Source organism: Acanthopagrus latus, chromosome 17, assembly GCF_904848185.1.
Source record: "Acanthopagrus latus isolate v.2019 chromosome 17, fAcaLat1.1, whole genome shotgun sequence".
Classification (NCBI taxonomy): Eukaryota; Metazoa; Chordata; class Actinopteri; order Spariformes; family Sparidae; genus Acanthopagrus; species Acanthopagrus latus.
In genome coordinates, this window is record NC_051055.1 from 26,601,616 (window position 1) to 26,622,037 (window position 20,422).

A 20,422-nucleotide genomic window follows, 5' to 3' on the forward strand; every position below is an offset into this window, starting at 1 on the left:
ACATAAGTGATGCACATGTGTCCATCCGCCCGAAAAGAAGTCCAGGCAGAGACGGACAGAAACAGAGCAGCAATGACACACAAATAAAATTCCCTTTCACGATACTTACACTTGTTAATGTGTTTTTTTTTTTTTTTTTTTTGGACGACCTCTTAAATGTTCACAGTTCAGCTTTGTTGTGATTATATAATATCGGGTTGTGCAACACGCAGCTGCAGCCCTCTCCAGGCGACACACACACAAAATCAAAGACTGTAAACAAATATTCTGATATTTTGTATTAGGATAGAACAAAGTAATAAAATGAGCAGTCGTGTTGGACAAAGTTTATAAAAGAAGCATTAAATGAAGAAAGAAGTAGAGAAAGCTTAGATACACAAAAGTGATAAGCATGTTAGCTTAAGTTGTGCAATAAGTTTTAGTGTAAAAACTGTAGGTAGTTGTAGGAATGTGCGCTGGCAGAGCAACACAACATGTTTACTTGTATAACACGTGTGTTTTGAGTACTTTTTTCATCATTGTGCTGTGAAATTAAACAATCATTCTGTGGTTGAGGAGCAGAAGCAGTCTGTGATTCACAAACCGAAGACACAGATGATCACAGACGGTCTGTGAGACCACGTGTTGTGTTCAGGAGCTTTTATCTTATAGGACAAATTAGCGCTTCTGTATTTATAACAGCTGCTTTGTTTGGATGTCTTCCTCAGGCAGAGCCCTCACCAATGAAGACGACCTGGTACTGTCCTCTGGATCTGGTAAGGCCAGCGCAGTGTAACATGTCGGTGATAATGTGCCTGTGAGTCAGTACCCGGTGTGAAACAGGGTAACTGTGTCAGGGAGTTTCCCCGCAGGCTAAAACGGGATCGTTACAGCAGCTCCATGTAGGATGTGACGGATGAGTTCAAAGCAGCTTTATTTTATGCCTTTTTATTTAAACATACGTGGATCCTGGGTGTCTTCTTGTTGAACAGATTATATCTGGGTAATTATTTTAATGAGCGAGTCTGTTTAGTTCAGACAAAGGACAAAGTTAAATTTGGGGCTTTGAAACAACATCAGCCGAAAACACTTTTCCTGTGACACCAAACAGCCAAACAGATTGTTTGTTCTCCCCCCAAGTGTGGACACATGAACGCTGACTTGACCTGATTTCTCTGCTCCACAGTCCACAGTGGTGGAGGAAGAGGAGGACGGCGTGATCTACACGGTGGTGGTCAAACAGCAACATGGCTCCCTCAACAGTCCGATGGTGAGTCATGCGTGACTGGCGGAGACGAGCGACAGAAAAGGCCTCATACTTGCGGTGATACGTAACTTCCTCTCTCGTTCCTTCCTGTCGTCCTCCAGTCGGCGATGTCTCGCTCCCAGTGTGTGAAAGCCGGGACGGAGGAGAAGCTGGTGCTCCACCTCCTCCACTCATTTTCCATGGGAGACTCCTCCTTCGTCACCATCTTCCTCTCCACGTATCGATCCTTCACCTCCACCAAGAGAGTGCTGGACATCCTCTCTGACAGGTAGGGGGGTGTTCATCTGCGATCAGTGCAGTAACGTTTGTTTTCAGGCAAAAAGAGAAGAAAAAAAAAACACAGCAGGTTAAAGATCTGGTGTGAGTGCAGCCACAGACGCAGTGATGCACAGAAACCACAGCAGCTGTCGGCATCCTGTCGGGCTCAGTTCTGTGCGGTGTGAAGCGAAGAAGTCTCAGACTGTCCCGCGGGAGACTGGGTGGAGGAAGACGAAAAGAAAAGTGAATGGAGGAAGGAAGAGAGACTCTTAGTCTGCTCTAATCTATAACAAGACGTGGAGTCATCAGTCACGCCAGCAGCTCTAACTTCATCACTAACATGCTGATGTTTAGCAGGTGTTATTTTCATCCTCACACCTGAGTTTAAGGTGTTAGCATGCTAATGAATTAGCACTAAACACAGTTTAGTGTTCTTGCAGGTTTATTGTCATAAACTAGTGTTGATTTTGTCAGTTACTTTATTTAGTCTTAGTCTTAACCCTGTGTTTTTATTGTATTATCATGATCTTTTGGTCAAGATTTAGTTTTGGTCAATGACTGCTATTTTTGTCTTTTTTCAGTCATTAAATTGAATACTTCTTTAAATCTATTCAGCCAAAACACATATTTGTTCATCATATCTGTCAAACATATTATACGTATGATTTTATTTCATCGGTATCTAATGAAAAACACAGGTTCAATGATTAAGAAAGCAGTTTTGCAGAAAGCGTCGGGTCTTAATGCTCTGATGGTCAATCAGAAACAGATATATAACATGAATCAGCAGCTTCTTTTTTAAAACACAGACAGCTGTACAGAAAGAAGAAAGTCTTTGAAACCTGTTTCTGGTCACCAGAAGCACGTGACGAACTTGCCCTTTGAACATCGGAAATAATCCTTTGAGTCCTGACTGTGTTCATTGTTTCGTCCTGATGTGGTGCCTGGAGCAGCCGACGAGAAACGGATGCACTGAACCAAAAAAAAGGAAAACAGTCCAAGATATTTAATTCAAACAAATATAGAGAAACACTTTTATTTCACAGTTTAGTCTCATCAACAGAAAAGTGCCTGCTAATATCGCTACAGCTAGTTTTTAATCATCTTGGCGCCCGCTTGTCATTTTGTCATCTTAGTCGAGGAAAACAGTTAGTTGATGAAAATATTAAGTCATCGTCTTCATTAGCCTGACAAAATAAACACTATCACAAGTTAAACTATTAGACAAAGCGAGATTTTAACTTGATAAAGGCACTCGAAAAGTTTGGCTGATCACCAATTACTGTTTATTCTAACGGCAATATGAAAAACTTGTTGATCGACTTACTGTACATCTAATTTCCAGTTCCGCAGGATAAACAGGTGTGAGTTTAGCTTTGCCAGCTAGAGTCTAATTTAAAACAGCAGTTTCTAGATACATAATTCAGGAACCACCTGCGTGTCTGTTTAAGATTCCTGCAGCATAATTCCGCAACAAAAAAAACCTTAAATCTGAAGGCTTTTGGTTCTGATATCAAGTCTTTACTAAATAATGAAGGTTTTTGTATGAAGTACCTGTTTGGAAAGTGGAGGAGCCAGTTTAACCTGGTGACTTGCTCAGTTTACCAGTCAACATTAAGGACGACACCTTTGCAAAAAAAACATTCTCAGAAACATAAACCACAAATAAATGTATTCGTTTTGAGCGTTCGGTTGATTTAAGACGCAGCAGATGCACGTATTTGAAAGTGGATGACTCCGACGCCTCTGAATTTTTCTTGTTCTGCTCCACTAACTTTTACTTCTTGCGAACAGATTGGAGAACCCGCCTGGGGAGAGCGAGAGGAGCCAGACGAGACAGGCTTTCAATAAGTGAGTTACTGGAAAACTCGTGACATGTTTGTGTTAATTGTGGAGCTGTGGGCCGTATCAGGAGAAGACAGCAGAACAAAAGCTACCAACAGGAAGTCCAGAACATCTCAAGGAACTATTTCTTTCACAGAGTTTATGCTAAACTGCACAAACCGTGACTAATGTTCAGATTTTTAATTGAGGAGAATGTAAGTCCTCGTTTAGTCTCACAGACAAGAACCTGTGCTGTTGGCAACGGTAGCTAACAAATCGCACGTTTCCACCAGTGTCATCATTTTTATGTGCATATTTTTTAATTATTGTTTCTCACATGCTGATGTCAGCAATCATTTGAATCCTGTGCTTTTCTTAGAGGAGGTCCTTCTCGCTGTTCAAACAGGCTCAACGCTCAGCCTCTGTGAAAAGCACACAGTCCTGATCCTTTGCATCCACTAAATTATAGACTCATCTCTAAAGCTGCTTTTCTTGTCTAAACCCCTTGAGAACACGATTTCTTGGCAACCTTTTTTTTTTTGATGTGCTGGAAAATATCAATACTTTCAATCAATTTCAATCTGAAACGGGCTTGTTGATCTGCTTCCGGCAAACCTGCGCCAGCTCGGGGGGGTTTAAACCAGGGAACAGATGAAAGTCCCGCTATCACGCCTTACCTTTTCCTCTTCCCAGTGAAATCTGATGATGGATTTCTTGTAACTTACAAGCTATAGGTCAGGACCTGAGTTCTTGTTGTTCCTTTCTGGATGCCAAGACTGAAAAGCAAAAGATTATCAACCATTAAATATGTAGTAATGTCCTCCAGCGCTGCAGAAACGCTTAATCAGTTTTGAATGTCAGAAAGGAAAGGTAGAAAATGTTCCTTCCTTTAACATTTCCCTCCTGGTTTCTACAGAGCGGTGTGCACAGTGTTCAGCACGTGGCTCTCCGAGTATCCCGAAGACTTTAAGAGCTTGGGGGAGCCCTCCCGCCTGCTGCGCCTCGCTCCCCTCCTCCCTAAGGACTCCTCGTCTGCGGCCGACCTCCGCGCTCGCCTCCTCAGGATAGCCGAGGAGCTCAGCGAGAAAGCCCTGCTCCCGGAGGCCCATAAAGGTCTGTATTTTAAGTGGGATTTAAATGACACTGTTCAGACTACAATAGATGAGGTTGTCTCGTGTGGGAATGCGCTCGTCCTCTCGGAGTAAATCAGACCGCTTCAGAAGTTTGCTTTTTTCAGAGCAGTTTGCTGAACTTAAGAGCGCCTACAAGGTTGTTTAAAATCCTTTTGATCATTTTGCTGAGATATTGTGAAAACCAAATGGTCAAAATCCCTCAGCTTGTTGCTCTGTGGAGAGAAACGATGGTCTGTCTCCGTTTGTCAGCACAGAACGAAATATTCCATCAGCTATTAAATAAATTGCCTTGAAATTTTGAATATTTAAATCCCCCCTCGGGATGAACTGCAATAACTGTGGCGACTCTCTGAATTTCATCTATTGCATCAGGGCCGTCCAGAAGGGGGAGAAAAGGGCAGAGCTGTATTTATTGTTGCTTTAGTCAGATATAGCCTGTTTCATAATTAAAGAGCTGCTCTTCTGATTATGGTATGAGTCAGATCTTGTGGGAGGCAATGTGAAAAGTGCACCAGAGGCCCACATAACATGATCACATGACCTGAGAAAACTACTGATCTAAACCACTAAACTAACCACAATTCTTGAGTGAATCTCCTTGTCATGCCAGGACCTCCACGCAACAAGATCTGACACACTAGATAAAGAACCCAAATGCAAGACAGATAAAGGTACAAAGGCAGAAAAATCTTTACTGGGATCAGGTACGGTACACAGGAGATCAGTCAGCGGAGCGAACAGACACAAAGGGATCAGGCAGAGGCAAAAAAACGTCAGGAACAAAAACAGGGTCAAACACTTGAGGAAGGAAATCTCGAGGGGAAAAAAAACAAAAAACACTGGAACGTTTGCTACTGGGAGACAAAGATGAACTGGCACGGAAGACGGGCAGCGTGCAGCTGATATACACAAGGGAGGCAGAGGATGAATGAGGCACAGGTGTTACACATCAGGGATCAAACACACGGAGGGTAGAATGGGATCTGAAACAAGAGGAGAGTTAAGACAACTGAAATAAAACAGGAAACAGAACTAAAAAGACAAGAGAAAAACTAAAATAATGGAGAAGGGAGAAGAAAAAGACGGAACTGCCAAGACCAACATCGACCGACTTTATTCAGTTTTCTCAGATGGAAGCTAACAGCCAGGCCGAGGAGGCGATCGACAGCCACGAGGCTAACGTTACAGCTAAGAGATAGCCGGCGGCATTGAAGGAACCACTAGCACCTCTGACGAAGAAGATGACGTCGATAATAGCTAAAATATTCTGCATGTGTTTGTATAGAAGAGAGAGAAAAATCAATTTGTTCACGACTAATTATCTGGAAATCCTCACTGTGTGCTTGCTGCCATGCTAACGTTAGCATTTAGCTCGAAGCACCGCACAGCTGCAGTCCCGCCAGCACCGACTCTTAATCTTTAGCATCCTCTCATCCTCTGAACTCGAGGTCACGAGTGAAACCTTTTATCTCGAGATAAAGTTATTTTCTCATTAAAATGAGATACTTAGCTTCCTCTGGTTTTCTTGAGATAACTGGATAACTGAGCCGTTATCTGGAGAAAGCCACAGTTCTGCGGAACAAAAACAACTTCATTATCACTCTGGTCACGGCCACAGCTCCGAGAGAAACTGACTCCTGCAACTCCTGCTGGATTTATGAGATATAAAGTGAATGCAAACAAAGGTGCGTCTCATATCTTGAATGCACGGTCTTATTGAACAGCTTGACTCTTTGCAGATCAGACCGGTTCCACCAGTCCGTCTCTCGACGCCTCCAAGTTTGAACCCACCAGCGTCCTGGGATTCCCTGGAGCGCTCATCGCTGAGCAGCTCACCAAGATAGAGACAGTGAGTCTCTCTTTTTTTGGCCTCAACATGTTTTTGGTGATGGTGAAAATTAAAAAATACTCAACTTAACTTACTTCCCAGGAGCTGTTTGTCCGTCTCGTCCCGTACCACTGCCTCGGTTCGCTGTGGTCGCAGAGGGATAAGAAAGGGAGGGAAGGCGTCTGCTGGTCCGTCCGGGCCACCGTACGTCAGTTCAACAAGTTGGCCAATGCAGTCTTAGCATCCTGCCTTCGGCCTACGAAGCTGCGCAGCCAGCAGAGAGCTCGACTGCTGGAGAAGTGGATTAGCGTGGCCGAGGTCAGTGTGCAACCATGAAAGGTCACAGCTTGTTTCACAGGCGTTTTCACCATGAAATGAGACTTCAACCGAATGTCAGTCGGGGTTTCAAGTCTTCTAAAAACCCTCAACTGTGCATTTTCCTACAATGAACCCACATTAATCCCCAAACCATAATCCTATTCTGAGCTCCGACTATGCACATACCATCACAGATTCACAGCCTGCTTGTTTTCTGCTCCGACTCAACTAGTAATTTCCCTTTAATCACTAGCTGGGAGCTAACAGTAATAAGTCTTCTCCAGAGAAGAGAGCAGCAGCTGCAAGTAACAAAAATAATGCTCTCTCCGTTTGACTGCATTTGGTAGATCGACCACTTTTGTGGAGAGATTGTTTAAAAAAAAAAGAAAAATCTGCTTATTTTTAATGCTGGGAAATAGAAGAGGAAACGCTCGCTGCTTGAAAAAGCACATAGCGGGAATGTGCTGAGTCAAAAGATGTCATGTACGGCCGCGAGGCGAACAGCGGAGGATTGAGTCTGCTTAAGAATATCTGTATTATACAAGAGAAATGTAGATTAGCCGAGTTATGTAACACTGTTATGGTTATTAGTCGCAACAATCGCTTCTTTTAAAATATTGAAGCGCTCACAGCGGCGACAGGATCGGCTCCAACACACACATAAACACATCCTGTTCTTGGCTCTTATGGTAGCAGTTTTATTCCTCACCAAACCCTCTTTTATCTGTGAATAAAATGCAGCTCCGTTCCCCCCCTGCATGAATTACACACACACACACACACACACACACACACACACACACACACTCCACATCCTCTCTGGCAAAGCGAGGTATCACTGGTCCGCTGCCAAGCTGCCGTCCTGAGCTCATCCCAGCGCTCTTTGGGGACAAACCTCTTTAGCGTCATACATAATTCAGCACTGAAACTTAATACGGGCCAGATCCACACCCACAGGTGTTCTCAGTTACAGTGAGTGCTTGCATGTGTGTGTGTGTGTGTGCGCGTGCATGCTAATGAGCGTATTTCTTCCGTGCGTGCTCTCAACAGGAGTGCCGAGCCAGGAAGAACTTCTCCTCGCTGTACGCCATCGTGTCGGCGCTGCAGAGCAACCCCATCCACCGGCTGAGGAGGACGTGGCAGGACACCGACAGGTCTGCGGCCGGGCAACTCTCAGTTTAAAGGAGGAAGTTAAAGGTCCAGTGTGAAGGATTTAAGGGGGGTGTACTGGAAGAGAAAGGCGATAGAATATTCATAATTTATATTTTCATCAGCGTGTCATCACCCGGAAATGAGAACAGTTGTGTTTTTGGATCTACAGAGGGAGAGAGACGGACCGAACGCCGGCTCTACAGAGGGCATTTGAGTTTTTTGTTTTCATTTCGTAGCAACCGCCGCAGGAGAGGATGAGAAAAGAGGAAGGTGGTCAGTTGGTTACAATCTGCAACGTCAGCCACTAAATCCTTCACACTGAACCTTTAAGATATGAAGAAAGTCGTGGCTGTATTGTCACACGGAGGACACTTCTCGCTTATCTTTCAACTCTTTATTGCCATTTTTAAGAAAGAGATCAATAAAAGTACATCATCTGAAATAAAAATCAACACCCAGCAACGCAATCAACATATGGGAACAAAATACATGTTATAAAAAGAAGAGAGTGAAGTAGAAAGAAAAGAAAAGGGGAAATAAATATAATTAAAAGAAAAATAAAAAAATCTCAGCATCAGTGAAATTCCTTTTGCTGTCTTTTCTGATCGCCTGACATAAAAAAACAAATCTAAATACAAAAGAGGTCAGGACAACGACAGCAGATGATTAGTCAAGCAGACATGTCAATAAGTACGTCTATAAAAATGACAGGAAGGGTCGACACGTGACATGTGAACTTATAGGATGTGAGGAAGGTGCTGAAGTGTTGAGCAACTGAGGACTTTTATTGACCTCTGCTGGTGGGAGAGAAATTTCAGCAGCGTCACCTCAGGTGTCCAATACAGATTATCGTCTCCTTTTAAATAAATTATATCGTAAATTAAAGATATGTTTGTCGAAGTCATGTCACTGTTGCTTGTTAGCTGACAACATAATGTTAGTTTCACCTCAGCTGTCTGCAGAGGGGAAGGCCTGCAGGACACCAGGTTATAGTACCAGACAGTTAACACAGAGCGCTACATGGTTCTATATCATGGTGTTAAATGCTTGGCCCCAAGTTTTGGTGCATTTATGTACAAAACACACATTGGAAATGGCAAATATTTTATCTTTTAGTTATTTTCCAGGTAAGAAAACCAAACAGTTTTGTGTTCCTACTTCTTAATTTTGAGGAATTTCTGTTTTTCTATAACTGACAAAACAGAAAATCTGTATTTTACGTGTTTTTCAGCTGTTGATCAGACAAAACAGAACATTTAAAGACATCAGCTGGGTACTGTTTGCTAATTCCTGCCATTTTATAGACAGAAAATCTAATTGATTGGTCATATATCACCTTATAGAAGTGACTTAAAGCTGACCTGTGCATTGTCTAATACTGCTGAAGTGTTGTTAGTACGACGACAGTTTCCTCATAGCTTCAAACGTCATGACAGGAAACTTTTTTAAGCACCAAAGAGAGAGAAGCAGAAGTAAAATGTCTTATGCTCAGACTTTAGATGCCTCTTCAGCAGTGTTGTTCCCCTCGACAAGACATTTTTCAGTCACGACATCGGATCTGACTCACCGTCGTTCTGTTATTGATATTGAAAATGTTTCCATCAATAATTCAGACGGTAGTTTCCAAAAAACAACACGTGCTTTTCATCTTTGCACTCCTCAAATTGAACTCAAATTGAAAATATCCTCATAATATCTGATCAGCTTCATAAGTGAAGTACATAAAATGATAATGTAAATGGTAATTAACCATAAACTCTCTGTTGACAGGGAGGCGGTGAGGAGATACGAGGAGCTGTCGGAGATATTCTCAGACAAAGACAACTACTCGCAGAGCAGAGAGCTCCTGAAGGAGGTGAGTTTATAACGAGACAAACACACGATGTGCTGTGTTTCGAAGAATCGGGTGGGTGACGAACATGGGAACCAGACTCTGAGCGATGATGTCATGTACATTATAGGCCACCTTCAGGGTAAACAGAAGCAGGTTCAGTGAGAAATCTGATCCGGTATTGACGGCACACACACACACACACACACACACACAGAGGTTGGTTTGTACCTGCGTCGTGACACAGCGTTCAAGCAGTTTTGTTCAGTTCAAAGACAAAAGGTTCGAGTCTGAGCGGCGTGTTTTGTGATATCTTGTCATTTTGTCACATGAGCGTTGTGATAAAAACTAACTGGCTGGCCCTTTAAAAGCTGGAAAAGCAGTTTCCTCTCGCTGGAAAGCTGCCAGTCTGAGTGCTTGTAGTGTTGGAGTCGCAGATTTTACCGAGTCAGATTTCAGCAACTCTGTTTTTTGATGTGTTGAACTTGTTTTCGGGCCTATTTTTACTCAGATCTGTGATGTTCTTGGCTGCTGTTGGAGCCTTTTACCGCTTATCTTTTCAACCGCCTTGCTAGAAAAATCTTCAAAGATGCTTTTTTTTTCTCTTCCCTGTCACCACAAACACTCTGAGTTTATGTCTGTGTGTTTAATGCGTGGCGGTGCACTGTGGATGCATTCAGAGAGAGAGAGACACACACAGCGGGTCTTTGGTTTTGAGCTCAATTATCTCTGCTTGACTCAGTGTGATCACAGTTTTGGACCTGATTTTTAGAAATGGCTGTTTAATGTATGAGCTCATCCCAGTGGAAAGCAAGATATCAATACTCCCCCTGACTCTAATATCCCTTATTGGGCAATATCATCAGAATTATTGTTATTATTATACAGGATTTTGTGAACAGACACACTGGCAGCTTTGTGAGGCTGTGCTCGAGCTAAATGCTAACGTTGCAAACAAGCTGATGTGTCGCAGGAGAGACGGATATTCACACACCGCCCATTTTCCTCCGACTGCTGTTTGATAACCTATTAGCTTCTCTTAGACGACAGCTAACGATGGCATCCAACCACTTCCTCGCTAACATAACTGATTCAATAGGAAAAACGTAATTAGCTCTAGAATATCAACGCAGCTCTCGGACACATTTATTTGAGCCTGGCAGTGAAACACGCTGGATGAAATCAAGAGGTAATGTTGGCGCTGGAAGTGGTTGGATGCTAATGGATGCTAATATCTTGTTTTACCTTGAGTATGGCTCCATGTGCTGCAGATCAATCAGGAAGTGTAGGAATTATAACATTTTGTCAGATTTCCTACGTTTATATGACGGCAGCAACCTGGAACACAGCAAGGAACTTAAAAAAAGAAGGAAGGGTCATTACGGTACCGAATCTCGCTTTGAAGCCAGACTGTGGTGACAGCCATATTGAAGTCATTGGGAGATATACATATATATACAAAACATATATGTCATGTGACTTCTGATGACTCCGGAAAATGAAGAAGTAAACTTCAGAGAGGAGGCGAACGACTGACTTTTTAATCAACACATTGTGCAGGAAAGGCTCCTGTTGGCGGCGTAATTACAGTCTCATCAGCGGAAATCAGTCGGGCCCGTCTCGTCTGATCACAATGTTATCAGACCTGTCAATCATTTTGGGGGTTCTTTCACTTTCTGGAAAGTCGTGCATGGCCTTGAATCACCGCGTTACTTCTGTGACCTCGGTTACGAACGGATCTATGTCGCTTCTGTTGTGTTGTGTACGTGAACTCCCTGTTGACTTTTGGTCTCACGCTGGACGCAGACAGTGACGTCATGATGAAATCCTGTGTTTCTGTCCACGAGCTGTTTGTCCTCACTTTCATCAATGATTCTGAATTCTGACTGATTTTTTTAAGTCATTTGCAAAGCTGTTAGTAAATAAACCACACATGTCAAACATGTGGTGACAGACTGAAGTCAAGCAACTAAAACAGTCAGAACATTTCCTCAGGAAATTCAAAATCCCCTCTGAATTCATCCCCGCAGTCGTCAATATATTTCATTACTGGCTGAAGTGGTGAGGAGCTAAAGACGACACACAAGCACACAGAGACGTCTGTGAACTGCAGCTCTGACAGGCCATGTGACTCCTCTTCAGTGGCTGAGCATCTCGTGATACGTCTTGTAAAAGCTCCTCTTCTGGACCACATTTGTTAAATTAGACAGACTGAAGTCGAGGCTCATCTTCAGCTGCCGCAAACAACATGCAGTGTTAGAGATTTACGACAGCTTTAAAGAGCAGAAACCAGTCTAATCTGGTTGAGAAGACCTGCCCTTATTCTGTCAACACTTCCACTTCAGTGAGACACCCATCTGAAGACGTACATTATATTTAGTTTGCACTATGTCGGAGAGTTGGGGAAGTTGGCAGGATTAGCTGCGTTGTGATTGGCTGTTGTGGCGCGGTGCAGGCATCAGTACCTTTTGCATTAGCTGCGATTTTACCCGCGATACCCCCAAAGGAATTCATCCAAACATTTGCTTTCATTTCTGAAGAGCTTCACTTCGAGCTTTGATTCCACAAAAACACCATCGTCTTCTGTTGCCCTTTGATTTCTTTTCCAGCAGTTACTTGCTTCTCTTGATCTCCCGGCTTGTCTAAAAATGACTGCGACTGGCAGAAAGAGCGTAAGATGAATGATTCAGACAAAGAGACGACTTACTAAAACTTTTGGGGGGAGAAATTATTCACACCATTGTCACTGAAGCATCTAACAACACTTATAACACTTATATACAACGACAATTAAATAGCATAATTAATAAAAGGCTGATGTGGAGTTGTTGTGACGGATGAGTCAGCTTATAAATGTCACACAAATTAACAAACAGCCACGTCATTTGTCGTGACAGGACCCAGTTTCATCTAGCAAGCTTGGACATTTATGGTAATTCGTATGAAATGTCATATTTGAAAAATCATTCTGAATATTTTGTGACTGTTTTCAGCCAGAGAACCCTTCTGATATCCACTCTGTGCTGTGAGCCGAGCACCACATGTCATGAACACAGTGGAGCCAGATGTTTCCCTCTGGAGTCTGAAAAAAGACCAGAGATGCTATAAGATCATGAATATTAGATTTACGTTCACTTGGTGTCCAGAAACACGACTCCGAATGGTAAACTTGATTTCATCTGCTGGATGTGTAATCAGCTGCCGGTTTGCAGACACGTTAGCAATGAAATCTAGAAAAAAGTGATCATTTGTAGTGTTTAACTGCCCTGAAGTGGCCGTACAAATGTTTTATTGTAGGTTTAAACCCAGTACACATGCTAGCAGATATATTATATACAAGCATTTATATATTGTGGCAGAAAAAAAATAACCTTTTCATTGATGAAAGAGTCGATCATGATACATGATCCAGTGGCTTTTGCCAAGTTATCATAGAATCACAGATATTAATTCAGTTTTTACTTTAATACTTTAACGACTTCTCAGCCATTGTGGCTTAAAAGGAGCTATTGATTTCATGGTAACTCTAACTGAGTTTACTATGAGAAGGAAGGAAATTGAGTTCACTCACCAGAGATTTGTATTTCCATTTTCTCTGACAATTGCTGGATATTTACGAATGTAGGAAAAGAGAAAGAAATCATATTTTGGCCCAAAATATGTGGGTGGAAAGTCCTGAAGTTAACCTTCTCATCTACTCCAACATCTTCTCTTGTCTGTTATTCACTGGTACTTACATAATAATGTACGTAACCGTTTCCTGTACCTAACCAAGTCAAGTGGAGATTTAAAGTCTCAGTCTGCTGTTGAGGATCATGTGATGTGACTGAAAGCTGCAGAACAGCGTACTAAATTGATTATTACTCAATTATTCAAAAAAATTTAACCTGAACCTGAGAATTTTCCTGCTTCTTGTCTTTCAGGAGGGAACATCCAAGTTCGCCAACCTCGACAACAGGCTCAACAACAAACACGTTAACAGGGTAAGTTGAGTGGCGATAAAGACGAGCAGCGATGGAGCTCTTAGCGAGGCAGGCTTTTATTGTGGAAGGTCGTTGGGTTGAACATTTAGAAATGAGATGAGCTCCAGTGAAAACCAAAGACAGTACAGTCCAAGTTCACATGCAGAGTTCACGATTTGCTAATTATTGTCACCTGGGGGGGTCAAATCATTCGGGGTCACTGAGACATTTCAGATAGTTTCAGTCATGGAGGAGAAACTTTAAAACAAACTCAAAAAAAAAAAGAGCAACTTTTACCAACTTTACAGCCCATGTCTGGTGTGCATGACAATCATTTTAGCCTGAGGGGTTGAACATCCCCATGGGCCTTTATGGTAGACCTTGGAAAAATTTCAGAATGATGTAAGATGCTGCAAAAGTGTCATTAGTATTGTAAAAAGTTAGGGGACATAATATCTTTAGAATAGTGATCTGTGATCTGGATCGTCACTTTTTAGGGGCTTATTAATCTTATTTCATCGCTGCGTGTTTGGTGCCCTGAATATTTAATGTATCTTTAGGTCTATTAGTAAGAGGCGCTCGAGTGTAATAGATAATAAGCTCCATGTTTGACAGTTTGATAATGGATTTCAGAATAAAAGCACTTGAAAACACTGTTCCCCCGCAGAACGCTGCATTCAAACGTTGACACGGATGCCACTTTTGCTAAGCAGGGGGTGTTTCAGCGGTTTGATGGAAGGTTGTAAGGGGGATCGACCGGCACGCAGCGGCGAATTGGAACAGAGGGTCTGTCTCGTGTGTGTGTGTGTGTGTGTGTGTGTGTGTGTGTGTGTGTGTGATGAATCCTGAGCCATCACCACCGTTTGAAAAATAGCTGCAGGCGGCTGCTCTGAAATCCCTCGCTGTGTGGGCTCTGAATGGAAACCTCTGGGGGAACGGATGAAACACTTTTTTTTCCTCTTTGTGTTGCACAGTCCAACGCCCAGGGCACCGTGCCCTACCTGGGAATCTTCCTCACAGACCTCACCATGCTGGACACGGCGGTCAAAGACAGGCTGGATGTAAGTGACTCTCATCTCTATCAAGGGGAAAGCCGGTTGCAACCACCTGGAAGTTGCTCAGTGTTTTACAATTATCAAACTGAACTGAACACACACATCCTGTCACTCCCTTTTGCAGAACGGCTACATCAACTTCGACAAAAGGAGAAGGGTGAGTGTCGCAATGTGCATCAGCGCGAGCGATGGAAGGTTAAAAGTTCAGTCTGTTTTTTGTTGTTTTTTTTAAAAAAACGCCTACTTTTAGGCGAAGTTCTGATCCCGAGCGGCTTGAACAAAAAGCAGCGGTGGACTGAGCTCGCCTGTTTTTTTTCTGCAGCGCTGACTTTACAAAAAAAAAAAAGTAGTAAGGTGCCGAAAAAAAAAAATCCTGTTCGAGAGAAGAAACTGAACAAAGTAGGAGCTATAAAAAGAGGAGAGAGAGACGTGGGATAATTTTGGGGGGATAAGAGAATATTAGAGCGAGCAGAGGTAACGTATTATCTGAGGGAGGGAATGATTAAGTGGAGGGCGCTGTGAGGTGCAAGATGAGGGGGAGAAAAAAAAAAAAGAGCTGGCACAGTAATACTAGATCAGCCAGCATGGGTGCTTTTTTTTATTATGATGAAACTCTGTGGTGATATGTCTCTTTGTTAACAGGAATTTGAGGTTTTAGCTCAAATCCGGCTCCTGCAGTCTTCCTGCAAAAACTGTGTTTTCACCGCTGACGAGGCCTTCACACAGTGGTATCAGAGTGTGCCCACGCTCACAGAGGAGGAGAGGTACGTACGCCGATACGATATACATGAAATACATGAACGAACGTGTTTGTTGCTCTTCAGATAAACTGTGTGGTTTGATTTAAAGAACTGCTGATGTCTGATTTCAGCTACAGACTGTCCAGTGAGATCGAAGCGCCTGGCCTTACTCCGACTGTCATCATCACCCAGTGCCCAGAGTAATGCCCTGCCACACACACACACACGCACACACACACACACACACACACACACACACGCACACACACACACACACACACACGTACAGTTTTGAGGGTACCTTTACTTGACTTTATTGGTGTTTTCCATGCTTCCACTCCACTCCGTACATTTTGGAGGCAAATATTGTACTTTCTACTCCACTAAGTGAGAACTTTAGATACTATTTGCTTTGCAGATTACTTGCTGCATCAGAGCCAAAGTAGCAAACAATAAAAAGCTGAATATCAGATCTGTTAATCGTCCCGGCCAATAATTATGTGACCACACGATATATAAATACATCAGTGTTCAAATAACTTTTACTTGTAATTTTTATACGTTAGCGTATTTAATATCAGATACTTTAACACTTTTACTCAATGTTATTCATGTACTTGACCTCCACTTTTGCTCTTTGCTCTTTCTACAACACTTCTCGTCACAATGAGCACTTGTGTGTAAAATCTCATGAAAAATGTCCTTGATAACAAAGAGCCTGTGTTTCAAAGCAGCATTGACAGATGTGGACGTTTGCCAGGCAGGAAGAGTCTAAAATAAAAGATGCAGCAGAGTTGCATTAGGGCAAATTTTGGATTTTCAGCTCGACACAAATTGAATTTCCTCGACTTGAGTTTTTGATTCTTTTTTATATTGAAGACACTGTCAGCATATCTCAACCTCAGTCACAATTATTTAATGATTTTAGTGCTCAAGACAAAATAACTGGTTAGCATTAAAACAAAAGCCTCGTTCCAACTTTCTTAAATGTCCGTTTTCAGATTTTGGGCCACACAAAACAAGCAGCTCAAAGGCATCACCTTGGTCTTGGTGCATTTTTCACAATTCTCTTGACATTTTGTTGATATGATTATAAATAGATGCTGAAAACAATCATTAGTGTCAACCCTAATTTGTGTTTATACATGTGTTGACAGCCTGAGTACCTCCCGGACCAGCCTGGCTGGTGACAGTGACAGCCTCTTCGACTTCCCCTCTCCTGTCAATAATCTGCTGTCAAAACTCACAAAGGTAATATATTACAACTTAAACCTAAAGGCCAGCTGTGAATTTCTATGATTCACAGATACTGTATGCAAGAATGATGCTCGTTTTACTTTTGTTTAGATCTGCTAACAAGGGTTATAACGGCGTGGTTGATTTTAATCAGCGCTGATTGTTTTCTTTTCTGTCGCAGCATATGAGATCTCCGTCTGTGTCCTGTCTGGATGTCGACACGACTCCTCCATCCAGCGACTCCACCCCCGCCACACTGACTCCATCCACGCCCACAAAATCACACCGCCGATCAGCCTCCTGCGGCAACAACCCCCCCAATAACATCCCGGGCTCGGGGCCCGACATGCGAATCATCAGGATACGGATGGACCTGCAGGATGGAAACCTGTACCGAAGCATACTGGTACGAACTCAAAACAATTTAAAATCTAATTTCAGGCGGCAGAGAGATTATACAAAATGCTCTGACTGAAATTATCCCCGGCATGCTGCACTTACAGCCTTTTCCTCTTATCTGCGAAAAAGATCCCGTAATGATAGTCATCAGAATCAGATCTTCAGGAAACAATGGGCCCAGGATATCATTAGTGCAAATCAAGCTGTCTTAGTGTCATTGTTACACTCCTCTCTCCCCTCAGGTTACGAGCAATGACAAGACCCCCACTGTGATCAGCTCCGCCTTAGAAAAGCACAATCAGGACCCCAAGCAGGCATCCAGATATGAGCTGATCCAACTCCTGCCTGAAGGAAAAGGTAAAGATGAGTCTGCCTGCAACACAAAGTGGACATGTGGTGTGTGTGGTGTATCCCTACAAAGACAAAGCTGAGATTTGGCAGCTTGGCACCGTTTCGATCTGCTTTCACGTCTCCATTACTGACGAAATTGAGCAATAAACTTGTGTTTCTTTCTGTGCTGTTGGCGGCTGCTGCTCTGAGGAATACGGAAACCATTGTTTTCGTGACAGCGGTGCCAACAATAACTGTGGCTTGCGGTTGTAGAACAGTTTCTCAACAGTCTCTCCCTCTATATATATATATATATATACAAAATCTGCAGCCAGTAGCAAACTAGCTGATTTGGGGTTCAACAGACTCAACAAATTGAACAAATTATTCACCATCTCTGCATCTTTTTTTTCATGCAAAAATACCAAACATTTGCCTGTTACAGCTGCTCAAATGTGACAATTTCATAGGATGATGCGCCGCTTTTCTCTGTTTTATATCGCTGTAAACCACTAAAACCAAGGACCACGACAAATACATATAAATTGAGAACATTTAGTCTTAGAATATGATTAAACGCATCCCTCGTCTGGGTGTGATCGGTGGCGTTGCGGTTCATGTTATTGCCACCAAGGCGTGTCGTGGATTGTCAGCTTTCCAGTCACGACATCATCAGTGCAGCGTCTTCAGAGAAGCCTTATTGAATTCTGCTTATTTGTTCTTCTCTTTTCTTCCCTTAACGCAGAGCTGATCATCCCCGCTACAGGAAACGTCTTCTATGCCATGACGTCATCCAGCGTTGACTTCCTGTTGAGAAGGAAAGGCGGGAACACTCCTCTGGGCTCACAGCCAATCAACACAGAGACGAGCGCCACTTTTCCTCGAATCAAGGCCAAGGGGAGGAGACTGGTCAGGACTCTGTTTTGACACCAGATTTTTTTTTCCCTCGTCTTCGTACCACAGCGACAGATTCTCCTCATCGCCCCGACGTGACCGCGGGGGGGCCGAGCTCTCACAAACAGTGAATGTGGCCTTCTCTGTGCAAAAACAAAACTCGACATATGCCTTTTGTTTCGTGCTCCTGCGACGCTTGCTCTACCAAAAAACACCAAGACCAAGTCCTCTTCTTTCTATTTTTATCAGCGGCTCCAGAGCAGGTTCTGTCAAACATTTCAAACCTCCAGCCGCCCTGCTGTGTTCGCCAGAGCCGTCTGCTGCAGTTTCTCTCTCCAAACAGTATGCATTTCTACTTCACACCTAAACAGAAGAGCAACGGAAGCGTTTAACTGACTGCTCTTGGTGCTGGCTCTCGAGTCCCAGTCAGGTAGCACTTGATGCATTTTTCCTTTTTTCCATCCCGACTCCATGAATAAGATGTTTTAATTTGCCTATAGAAATGTAGGAAATCCCTTGTTGTTGCTGTTGTTGTTGCTGTGTGCCTCAGTTGTGAGTGATGTCTCTAAATGTAAAAAAAAAAAGAAAAAAGATTTGATTGTTCAGAACTTCTGTGACCTCCTGAGATGCGAGGATGAAGGATTTTAGGACACAAGAAACAAAATGCAATCTCATCGCACAGAGCCTGTCAGATCGGGCTGTGTGGGGAAAGAAAAAAACAAAAAGCACACACGAGGAAGACCAAAAGATAAAACGCAAGTGCATCATTGTAGCAAAAACACTGGAGACGAATATATGTTTTGTATATATTTATATATTTTGTACGTCTGTATGATGTCAACATTGTGTTTACACTGGTGAGGAGCTTAACTTCCTCCTGTCTGAACTGTCCAGTAGCTGATTCGTCGAGGAAAATATGCATCATGTACCTGCAGGATCTCCACTTTAAACAGGCCGACATGCATCTACAGACAGTAAGAATCATTATTTCAGCTTTCACTCAATCACAGAATCATTTCAACATGAACTTAAAGCTGCATTAATCAATATTTTTGGATAATGGCAGTGGACTCGATGACTATTCATATTGCGAAAGAGGCTGCTTGGACTGACTAAACTCAAGAGAGTGAGAATGAGCTTTTTCTGGGGTATCTGGGTCTTAAAAATGGACTTCACGGTCTAATGCTTGGACTATAAACAGAAGCAGAACACTTCTGATAACAAAATCTTGTCCCTTGGCTGCAGATCCCATATTTATATATCTAGATATATGTTTCTGGAAATTAGCAACTAGCTAATCTAAAAATTCAATCATCCAGCTGCAGAGCCAGATATTGTTCTCAGGAGCTTCTAAACCAAACAAGACCTTGAAAGATATTAATATGCACTTATTTTGTCAATTGGACAAAAATTCAACCCCAGATGAATAAGTATTCTCAAGCTGTTTGTAGGCAGCTCGGTGCTAACGCGTTAGCCGTAACAACTTTAAGTTGTTGCGCCCCCTGGTGGACAAAAAAATGGATTATTGCAGCTTTAAAAACACCTCGCAGCACTTTCAAGGCTGGTGGCTTTGCTTCAGTTTATCACAGTAGAACCAAAACCATGAGGGAGAGCAGAGCCACAACAATACACCACCACTGTTGGGTTAAAGGAAACAGAGCGTACGCTACACAGCTCAGCCGGACACATCTTTGCTGCTGTTTACCGACAGAACCAGGCCTCAGCGCTGATTTCATGTTATGAATTAACATGTTGACTTAAGCGTAGGTTTTTAAAAAAAAAAAAAAAACAAAGCTTCTGGACTTTGACGAACTCTTGTGACCTCTGGTTGTTTTCCTGCTCAGTGCCGGTGAGGCCGGTCGGCTGAGGCACGAGTCCAAACGGGACCAGGGAGAGGATTTCTTCAGACGATGTGTGCTAACGTTGTGCTGTGTTACCGATTGTTTTAGTGCCTTTCTCCACAGGATGCTCATCTCTCCCATGTTTGCATTAGAATGTATACAATGCACACAGAGGCGGCGCCGTCACCTCTGGTGCCGTGTCGTTTCACATCAAAGCTATTTATGCACTACATACAGGATGTCCTATTTTTGTGGTAATAAATTTACTTTTATATGACGTCATCGCTCTGGATTGATGTGCTGTAACATACTCTGAGTTCAATACAGACATATATTTTCATGCTGCGCATCCTTTAATAGACTAAAGCAGTCTCC

At 42.8% G+C, this 20,422-nt stretch overlaps 1 protein-coding gene and 1 long non-coding RNA gene across 5 annotated transcripts in view; one reads left to right on the forward strand and one right to left on the reverse strand.

The window, feature by feature from the left end:
- The window catches only part of rgl2 (ral guanine nucleotide dissociation stimulator-like 2), a 34,479-nt gene extending 14,092 nt beyond the window's left edge, over positions 1-20,387 (forward strand). For all 3 annotated transcript variants that reach the window (XM_037073514.1, XM_037073515.1, XM_037073516.1), the window contains 18 exons: positions 708-755; positions 1,166-1,249; positions 1,348-1,514; positions 3,299-3,355; positions 4,245-4,441; positions 6,201-6,310; positions 6,392-6,607; positions 7,658-7,761; positions 9,530-9,614; positions 13,514-13,573; positions 14,527-14,613; positions 14,732-14,764; positions 15,250-15,371; positions 15,479-15,547; positions 16,505-16,598; positions 16,765-16,989; positions 17,225-17,339; positions 18,058-20,387. In XM_037073514.1, the coding sequence (XP_036929409.1) occupies positions 708-755; positions 1,166-1,249; positions 1,348-1,514; positions 3,299-3,355; positions 4,245-4,441; positions 6,201-6,310; positions 6,392-6,607; positions 7,658-7,761; positions 9,530-9,614; positions 13,514-13,573; positions 14,527-14,613; positions 14,732-14,764; positions 15,250-15,371; positions 15,479-15,547; positions 16,505-16,598; positions 16,765-16,989; positions 17,225-17,339; positions 18,058-18,239 (2,055 nt within the window). In that variant the 3' untranslated portion in view covers positions 18,240-20,387. The remainder of the gene's footprint in view (positions 1-707; positions 756-1,165; positions 1,250-1,347; positions 1,515-3,298; positions 3,356-4,244; positions 4,442-6,200; positions 6,311-6,391; positions 6,608-7,657; positions 7,762-9,529; positions 9,615-13,513; positions 13,574-14,526; positions 14,614-14,731; positions 14,765-15,249; positions 15,372-15,478; positions 15,548-16,504; positions 16,599-16,764; positions 16,990-17,224; positions 17,340-18,057) is intronic.
- Positions 1,525-4,104, reverse strand: LOC119005668. Of its 2 annotated transcripts, XR_005070564.1 has the most exons (4): positions 4,006-4,104; positions 3,059-3,131; positions 2,347-2,476; positions 1,525-1,721 (listed from the first exon to the last, which is right to left on the reverse strand). It is a non-coding gene; the product is annotated as an uncharacterized LOC119005668 (long non-coding RNA). The 2 variants fall into 2 exon arrangements; XR_005070563.1 differs by having other exon boundaries at positions 2,347-3,131.
- Positions 20,388-20,422: the final 35 nt, after the last annotated feature.